The following is a 10,113-nucleotide window of genomic DNA, read 5'->3' on the forward strand; positions in this document are numbered from 1 at the left end:
AGAGCCGCCGCTGGGGCGGCCTTGCCCGGCGCCCGCGGGGTCCCACAGGAGCACCCGGTCCTCTCGCCACCCTCGCTCCTCCGCGGGAGGCATCGGCCGCTCGGCAGGGACTAGGCAGGTGCCTCGGGGACCCTCCCCACCCCCGGGGGACCCAGGAGTTGGGGCCCAGCACTATCACAGTCTCCTTCTCCTGCACTGGGGGAGGCCCAGCAGTCCCTGCCTGCTGTCCTCCTGCAGGTCTCAACGCCCAGGGTGACAAAAGCCATTTCTGACAGTCCTGGCTGCTACACTGGGGCCCAGGCTGTACCACAGCCTTTGGGTGCTGCTGCTGGGTGCTGGGGGTGGGGGTTCCTGGCAAGAGGGAGGCCTGTTTTTCATAGTTTGAGAGCTAGCACTACAAAACCAGGTCCACGTGTTACAGTTGAGTAAAGAGACCCTAGAAGTCCCCCTGATGGCATCAAGGCTGAGAAGATGGTGCCACTGGCCAGTTTCCTCTGTATGAGAAGCCCTGGAGGTAGGGTGGCCATCATAGAGGACAGTCCAGTTGTCCTCTGTCCTCTATTGATATGAAACCCAACACTTTTTTTATGTCCTCTGTTTTTCTCTTAACAGAAAAATGGAGGAATAAAGGCATCGGGTTTCATATCAATAGAGGACAGACTAGTAGAAAACCGGAATGTGCTCTATGATGGCCACCCTACCTGGAGCCCTGTTTACACAACTGTGATCTCCTAGTGTGTTTTCACATGCCTGTAGTTAACTGCTTCTGCACTAGGTCACAGGCCTGGCAGCTTCTTGCCATCACACTCACTTGTTCTGGATGTGTCAAGGCACTTTAAGCCAGCTGTTTGCACCCTCTACCTTATGTCCAATGCATTTCAACAAAGAGATAATGGCAAAAGTCTGGGGGGTAACTGATGTCACACACACATCCAGAATCAACCGTTTTCAGTTCTTTCAACTACTAAGAGGCACAGGCCTCTTAGCACTGGAACATCTACCCCCCTGGGATGTCAGAGTACAGCAGGGACAGGGTGTGCACCTGCTCTGTCATGCACTACCAAAATGGTAAACATCCCTGTGTGCATCTCTGTCCTTGGTCCTTCCAGCACAGGCTTCCCCTGTGACTTTCATTCCGCATCATGCTAAGCTCCCTGTATGGGAACAGCAGAGAGAAACATCAAGATACTGCCATCTACCTTTTGACCACTGTGTCATCTCACTTTTCTCTCCCCCAATCCCTCAGGTAAACACAGGGCTGGACTCTGCTCTGTTCATGCATGGACTTTCATGCACTGTCCCACACAAATGCCCAAGCAGCTACTAGATGGTGAATGGAAGTATAAAAAGAGGAAGCATGGTTGCCCAGGAAAGCACTTCAAGGACACCTTAGAAGTATACCTGAGTTCCTGCAACTTCCTAGCTAACCTTTTCAAACTTTCAGCCATAAATAGGCAGCAATAAAACCCCAAGGTGCAGGAGGCTATAAGTCTTTTAGAAGAGCAACAGCACCTCTGAGCAGGAAAAGTATCTATGTGGAAGGATGTATCAGCAACAGCAGTAGCAACAGCCCAATTCACAAGCTAAGCTGTACAGTGAATTATGTCACAAAAAGTGCTTATCGTGCCAGCCAGGAGAATTAACTAACACCTCTTCCTTTCTATATGCTTTTAGACCACTAGAGCAGGGACTTTTTTATGTGTTTGCAGAACATCTAGCACTGCATGTTTCGGATCTTGACTGGAGCTTGTGGGAGCAACCACAAAACAAATATAAGAATGTATTTGGTAAGTTCATTATTTGGGCTGCTACAGAGTGACCAGATCTATCTGTTATCACCAGTATTTTTCAATGCTCATCTTCCTAAATGTGGTGCGGAATCTTCAGCAGCGGGGCAGAGATCTCAGAAGAACGTGCGGGCAGTTTCTTTGTCTTTATAATAGCCCTACAATTACATATACCAACATATAAAAAAGTAAAAACTTTGTAACCAATTCATAGGAAATTGGTTACATAATATTTAGCCTTGGCTATTGAGCATATCAAGTTCCCATTGGATTCAATGGACATCAAGAATTCAGATACTTCTGTAAAACAACACAATGCTACCAAAGAGCTGAAATCACCAGATTGGGTGATAGTATCATCTGACTGAACTGGACAAATGCAGAATACAGAATCATAGAAATATAGGACTGGAAGGCCCCCCAGGAGGTTACCTAATCCAATTCCCTGCCACAGGCAGGATCATCCCTGTCTAAGCCATCCCAGACAAGTGCTTGATCAACGTGCACTTAAAAAATTCCAGTGATGAAGCTTCCCCATCCTCTCTGTTGTGAATCTGTCCCACTGCTCAGCCACACCCTTAGTTAGGAAGCTCATCATTATATCCAGCCTCAATTTCCCCATAAAAAATAACACAGTAGAGAGGTAGCATTACAGTGGAGGTAGCACTTTGGCTGGAGGCTGAGGTGTGGAAGAAGCGCTGCTACTGAAAGCAACACCAGGGAGGCAGTATTGTGACTACCCTTACTGAAAACTCCCCTTTGCCACATTGTCTAAAAACATGACCCACAGCTAGGTTGCTGATGTACTCACTGCCAATCATGATGGCCAATACCAACTCTGTTTCCCCCATCTTATTGATCTGTGGACTCATGTTTTGCATTTGGATGGTAAGCTCCTTGCAGAAGAGGTTGTCTTTTTGTCCTATTTTTAAAAGCATCTAGCACACTATGGTTCTGGTCCATGATTAGTTCTCTTGGTGCTACAGTACTATGCAATAGATAGATGATGACCTTTACAAACACTTGTGTTCAAACAGACAAACAATACAACCTTGTGGTTTGTCATCAATGCATTTTTGTAGTTTTCTACTTTATTCATGGTATCATGTAATATGAGATGTTATATATGAACAGAATATAGGAGAGAGTTAAGTAAGAGAAATAGTCCTGGAAGACACAGAGAGTATTAAATATTATGCCGTCTTCTTCTTTGTTACTTTAGACATTTTATTCTCTCCTCCCAACAAAATAATATTGGATGAAGAAGGATATTTGATCAATATGGGTTATAACTTGACTTTAGCAAGGCTTTTGATGCAGTATTCCACAGCATTCCTGCAAGCAAGCTGAGGAAGTATGGGCTGGATGAATGGACTGTAAGGTGGATAGAAAGCTGGCTGGAGCGTCAGGCTCAATGGGTAGCGATCAGTGGCTCGAGGTCTAGTTGGCAGCCGGTGTCAAGTGGACTGCCCCAGGAGTTGGTCCAGGGGCCAGTTTTATTCAATATCTTCATTAATGACCTGGAAGATGAGATGGATTTCACAGTAAGCAAGTTCGTGGATGACGCAAGCTGGGAGGTGTAGTAGATATGCTGAAGGGTAGGGCTAGGATTCAGTGACCTAGACAGATTGGAGGATTGGGCCAAAGGAAATCCCATGAGGTTTAACAAAGACAAGTGAAAAGTCTGGCACTTAGGACAGAACAGTCCCATGAACCAGTACAGGTTGGAGGGTGATTGGCTGGGCAGCAGCTCTGCAGAAAAGGACCTGGGGGTTCCAGTGGACAATAAGCTGGATGTGAGTCAACAGTGTGCCCTTGTTGCCATGAAGGCTAATAACATACTGTACTGGGCTGCGTTAATAGAAGCATCACCAGCAGATCAAGGGAAGTATTTATTCCCCTCTGTTCTATATGAGTGAGGCCACATCTGGAGTACTGTGTTCAGTTTTGGGTCCCCCACTATAGAAAGGATGTGGACAAGTTGGAGAGAGTCCAGTAGACACCAAAGAAAATGGTTAGGGGGCTAAGGCACATGACCTGTGAGGAGAAGCTGCAGGAACTGGGCTTATTCTTCTGCAGAAGAAAAAACTGAGGGGGCATTTGACAGCAACTTTTAACTACATGAAGTATGGTCCCAAAGAGGATGGAGCTAGACTGTTCTCAGTGATGGCAGGTGACAGAACAAGGAACAATGGTCTCAAGTTGCAGCAGGGGAAGTTTAGGTTGGATTTTAGGAAAAACTCTCTCACTAGGAGGGTAGTGAACTTTCTCACTAGGAGGGTAGTGAACTTTCTCACTAGGAGGGTAGAACGGCTTACCTAGAGAGGTGGTGGAATCTCCATCCTTGGAGGTTTTTAAGGCCTGGCTCAACAAAGCCCTGGCTGGAATCATCTAGCTGGGGATGGTCCTGCTTTGTTGAACTAGATGACTTTTTGAGGTCCCTTCCAACCCTAAATTTCTATGAGTTTATGAGCATTTAGGAGTTTCAGAGTATAGCAGGGCACTAAGGTGCCTGCTACTTGAAGAGCAGGAATGACCACCCAGGTGCCGGTTGCCAGGGCAACCAGGAAGAGCTAGGGGCCCACACCTGTTGAGTCCGCTGACCGGAAGGGGCAGGGCTGACTCCTATAAAGCACAGGCTGGAGGCCGAGGGAGGGGTCTCTGCTGGCGGCCAAGGAGAAGAGTGCTGCCAAAATAAGAAAAAGGGAAAGGCCTGAATGCGAGCAGTTTCTTATGCTGGCGAAGGATGAAGCACCCACAGAGTGTGACTCAAAGGAAGCTAGCCGAGCAGTTTAGCTTTGTGTTATAGCCCAGGGGCTTGTGCTATTCTTTGCTGTTGTCAACCAGAGGACCGGGTGAGGCTATAAGGGGATGAAGGAGGCCTCATAGGGGAACCACGACAGTGTGGGAGCCCCAGCCCCCCAAGAGTGGGCAGCGAGAAGCCCTGAGAGAGAGAGTGGGCAGCGAGAAGGCATCCAATAAGACCAAAGAATGTCCAGTACATCTGCGAGGCTTGGGGTATGGTACAGGGGTGATTGGAGCCACGCAGAACCCATAAGGCTGGGGTGCACCTGAGCCCCATTCTGGGAAATGAGCTCAGCATAGGACAGGAGAACCGTGGCCAGGAAGGCTAAAGGTAGCCCCCCTACATTACACATAAGACCAAAGACATGGCAGGAGAGATTGCGAGGTGCAGATAGGTAGCTTGGTGCGGTAGAGAGGGTAAATAAGGGGGAGCACAGCGACCTGAGGTTCCCATCCTGTCACACAGAGAGGAAGTGAATGTTAAGGTGAGATTTCAATGAGGAAAGTGTTGGGCCTTGAGCATGGGGATAGAAGTTATGAAGCATAATTTACACCAATGCACCTTAAAAATGTGCATAGCATAGTTTGCATTTCAATAATACCTTCTCCTTAGGATCACAAAGGGTATTACAAATACTACCAGATTAATCTTTACAACAGCCATGTTAGCAGGACTGTTTGGCTGGCAATGAGTAAGAAGCTGGTACTAATGAGTCTAGAAGCCAAGATCAACATTTTTTGCAACATTAGTATTTAAAAAATATATAAAACAAATGTTTCTAGACATTATTGTTGGAAAGATAATACTGTAGTATGAATTAAATGATGTACTGTCATCTTCCTGGGTCTTCAAAGTGCTTTAGTGCCTATTCTGCTGCTGCTGAAACCAGTGGTCCTCAACCTTTTTTCTCAAGGCACCCCTGAATAGACTCAAGCCACCCCTTAGAAAATGCCAGCTCTTAATTTTCACTCTTTATTTTGACTACAGAAAAACAATTGAGCAGTTTTTCTGTTGCAAGTAACTCAGAAATACCACAACTATTGATTTCTATTTGAAATCTCTGGGTTTATCTTGTGAATCGTGTTTGCAAACCTAACTGTCCTAACACTGTATAGCATCCTGTGGCACCCTTGAAAAGATCCCAAGGCACCTTAGTTGAGAATCACTAGCTTAGAGATTGCCAAGAAGTCTATGGAGAAACTGTCAAGCCTGGTTCTTTGCAGGTAGTTAAAGTTCTGTGTACAGCACTGATACCTCACAAACCTTGTCAATTTCATGTGGACCATGATGAATGGAAAATCTCTGCCTGGTAGCAGAGGCAAGCACTGAAACTATATATCTATATATATATCTATATTAAGGGCCAAATCAGTTCAAATTCAACTGGGCAAAGCCTACTTTTGACTAAGCAGAGCTCAATCATTCAAGTCTGTGTGACTTTACCATTAGGCAAGTCTCTTCCTTCCCAGACCCCTAGTCTGAAGCTTCAGACACTCCCCAAATCCATGGCAGGAATCCTACATGCAAGCCCCAGACCCGGAGGCCTTGGAGTTCAGATGCCCCCAATCTCACTTGATCTTAGCTAAAAGGCCAAGGAGAAAGCCATGGGGAAAGTGAGAAGGCAGTCCCCCATTACCACAAAACTGTGCAGTTGAGTTTCCCACATTTGGCAAATCTCACAGGGGTTAGCCTGCCCAGAGTACAGGGGCAGGCCTCACCTTATAACTACACTCAATCAGCTGACAGGATCGTGGGATCTCCCCTATCAGGTAAGGCAGACATTGGAACTATTTAAGAAGAGAAATAGGACCTAGAAATGAAAGCTTGGGGAAAGGCAGTGTAGCAGAGACCTCTTTTCTCCTTTGTTGTACAGACACTTTAGAGAGAGACTGAGTTTTGGAGACCCACCCCTTCACAGGAGCAAAGAGACTCTGGCAGAAGGATATTGTGAAAAGCCTCACTTTTCATTTAGTTTGGCTAGTTTATACACAAGCTTGAACTGGAATCCAAGTAATTTTTGTAATATTTGTTTTAGGATCCTGAACATGCAAACCTGGAAGATATTAACTGCTGCTCCTCAGGCAGCCTGGGGCCCATGCCAGTCTGTTGGCAGTGGCTTCCAGTTATGCTCATGCATGCCTTGGAAATGATGCTTGCCCTCTGGGGAGAATGATGGTAAATACTCCCTGCTGGCCAGTATGTGAGGCAGCACTGGTGTCTGCCTCCTAGGAAACTGCTTAGCCATCCTCCTTCATGGCAGAAATTAACTTGAGGCAAATGGTTTATAAATATGAAGGGTAGAAAAACTAACCAGAATGAAGACCTGCAGCAAATCTTTATACACTCAAATGCTATAGCTAGGGAAGCCATGTAAGCACCTAAATAAGAACAAATATTTAGATCTGATTCAGGTTTGTGGGGCAGAAGCACCAAAACATTATTTTGCTAATGGAACAAACACATTAACGGGCTTAGGTTATTATATATTGGGTTAAACGATGCAGAGCATTGGTTTGGATGGAAGGCAGGCAGTTGGAGAGGAATGTGTTACAAACCAATCAGTGGGAGATGAGACTGTGGAAGTCTAAAGAACCTGAGTAACAGGAAGAGGGGAGCAAGGGGGTCAAACAGAGGGGAAAGTATACACAAAATGGTGCAAGAGTGGGAGCCAATAAGACTGGTGTTTTTGGAGGCACAAATTAAAAGAGGTGTCAGTGCAGCAAGGGAAGCAAAATGGGGTAATTAGAGTAATCACAATAGGGGAAACTACAGCAAGAAGAGATGGAGAACAGGGCTTCAGGATAAGAGAACAAGGAGGGGAGTTTTGTGTGAGTGCATTGCAGGGCCCTGCCTGCTGTCCTGGAGATGAGTGGAAGAATGTTAAGAAATAGCTCAGAAAGTCTTTTCTCTCCCTTAAATACTTTATAAGCTCCAGTAATTCCCTGGTGCCGAGTCTACAATAATAGAACTATTCAAGAGTAGTTTAGACCAATATAGGCACGTCTACACACACCTATTAATGTACAGCAATAAGCTCTGGAGCTTATCACTCCAGAGCTTATTGCTGCTGGGTGTGCATCTGCACGTGTCTGGAATCACAGCACATTGAGTCAGGGTGGAACAGCTCCAGCTGGCAGGGGACACTCTATCAGCCTGGGGCTGCTACCCCCAGCTCAATGCGTTGCCAAAGAGCTGGCTGGGGCATGACGGTGCTTCAGCATGGGGCTAGCTGGCAGGCAGCTCCTGCTCTGAAGTACCCTTGTGCCCTGACTAGCCCTGCCAGCATCTACATGTGCACTGCTGTGGAGTTTTTTACTCTGCAGCAGGATAGTATTTGTATTTAAAAGTACTATCCTGCTCCAAAAGTAAATTAGTTTACTCCAGCCTAATAGGGGCACGTGTGTAAACACCAAGACATTTACTATGCAGCTAATTGGCCTTCTGCACAGTAAACATCTCATGTAGATGTGCCCTATATTACCTAAAGGGAGGAAACAAATGTGAAGTCTGGAATTAACATCTGATTTGTTTCATACATCTGAGTGTTTACAGCTCAGGGGATACCATCTTCCTGACATTCAGGTCTTGAGTCTTTAACATCTATTATTGATCCACACTATTAAATTAATAAATATCAACTTTGCTCTTCCCCCTTTCTCAAATGCAGTGCAAAAAGGAATTTCTATTTCCTAGATAAAGTTAGAAGGAACTTATCTCAGGAAAGCTGTATTCCTCTGCATGGAACTAAGAATACCTTTCTGAGCTGTCTTCATATTCAGTGTTCTCCATTACTCTTGATTCTTAATAGAGCAAACAAAGCTCTCAAGGTTTTTATAGCAAATGAGAGAACATTAAACAAAATTGAGAAATGAGGTTATTCTACTCTCTTTGAGAGAGAAATTAATTCAATCTCCATCACTTCCCTTACGCTAAAGTTACTCTAAAGCCTGATTGGCTCAATTTTGCAGTTGATAGAAGGTTGCAGATAATAATCAATCCCTATTCCAGGATCACCTTCAGCTTTCTAACCTATGGCAATCTGCAATTTTACTTGTCAAATCAGAGGCTGGCTGACAGTTTCACTGTCCAATCCCTGTGATGGAAGGTGTTTTTTTTACAACTCCTACTGCCTGCAGTATAGAATTTTACTATGGCTTGAGTGGCTTCAAAAACTGATATGACAATATTTCTATACTACTATTATATCAAGTGTATCTTTCCTCAACTCCACATTATGGCATGGACAGCATGGGTGCAACCATAGGGGTGGGATGAAAGCAATATGTCCCCTGCTGATGTCTTCACCATCACTGCTCAAAGCAGCTGCAGAACTATCTTCACTCTTGTCTTCCACCCTTTTTATGTAGCTTAATAGGAGAACACTCAGAAGTGTAATTATCACTAGACATTTAACAAAATAAATACTAACAAGCAGGTAGGTACATGAGCCAAACTAGGAAAAGCAGAGGTTAAAAATGTTTAGATAAATTAGATGCATTCAAGTTGGTAGAGCTTGATGAAGTTCACTCCAGGATGCTTAATAAACTAGTGGGAATAATCTCTGAACCATTAACAATCACTAATTCATGGAGTATGGGAGAGGTCCCAGAAGGCTGGAGATGGACAAATGTGGTACATCACTTTAGAAGGGACAGAAAATATGTCCTGGAGAACTATAAATCGATCAGCAGCCTAACTTTGATACTTGGAAAAATATTAAGCAAATGATTAAATAATCAATTTATAAGTACCTAGAGGATAATATGGTAGTAAGAAACAGCCAAAGTGGATATGTTAAGAATAAATCGTGTCAAACTGATCTGCCTAGTTTCCTTCTTGGACAAGGAAGCTAGCTTAGTGCATAAGGATAAAGCAATAGTTGTGATATGTCTTGAGTTTAGTATGGCTCTTGACACTGTCCTACATGACATTCTCATAAACAAATTAGGGAAATACAATCTAGATTAAAAGCAGAAGGGTGGATGCACAACTAGTTGAAGTAATACTCAAAGCATATTTATCAATGGTTTCCTGTCAAATTGTGAAGACATTTCAAGTGGGATCTGGTAGGGGTTTATCCAGGGTCAATTCTGATCAACATTTTCACTGAAGTCCAGGATAACTGAATAAAAAGAGTACATTTATAAAATTAGTGAATGGCACCAAATGCAGAGTGGTTGCAAACAGTTTGGAAGGCAGGATTAGAATACAAAAAGATCTTGATAAACTAGAGAAATGGTAATAAAGACAAACTGGAAAACGCTACATTGGGAAACAGAAATAAAATACAAATACAAAATGGAGAATAACTGGTCAAACAGCACTATTGCATAAAAGGATCTGGGGGTTATAATGGACCAAAACTGAATGCAAGTCAACAATGTGATGCTGTTGCATAAAAGGTAAATCTCATTCTGGAATGTATAAATGAGAGTGTCATACGTAAGACACCAAAGGTAATTATTATGCTCTACTCATCACTGATGGGAGTACCCTATCCAATTTTGAATACTTTAAAAA

The 10,113-nt window shown here is 44.2% G+C and overlaps 1 protein-coding gene across 1 annotated transcript in view; it reads right to left on the reverse strand.

The window, feature by feature from the left end:
• MSI1 (musashi RNA binding protein 1) overlaps positions 1 to 8,382 on the reverse strand; it is a 47,780-nt gene extending 39,398 nt beyond the window's left edge. Inside the window, exon 1 of the mRNA XM_019506632.1 lies at positions 8,348 to 8,382. Coding sequence (XP_019362177.1) covers positions 8,348 to 8,382 — 35 coding nt within the window. The remainder of the gene's footprint in view (positions 1 to 8,347) is intronic.
• Between the last annotated feature and the right edge of the window lie 1,731 nt (positions 8,383 to 10,113).

This window comes from Gavialis gangeticus, unplaced genomic scaffold (genome assembly GCF_001723915.1).
Source record: "Gavialis gangeticus isolate Ggan-Ray unplaced genomic scaffold, GavGan_comp1, whole genome shotgun sequence".
Classification (NCBI taxonomy): Eukaryota; Metazoa; Chordata; order Crocodylia; family Gavialidae; genus Gavialis; species Gavialis gangeticus.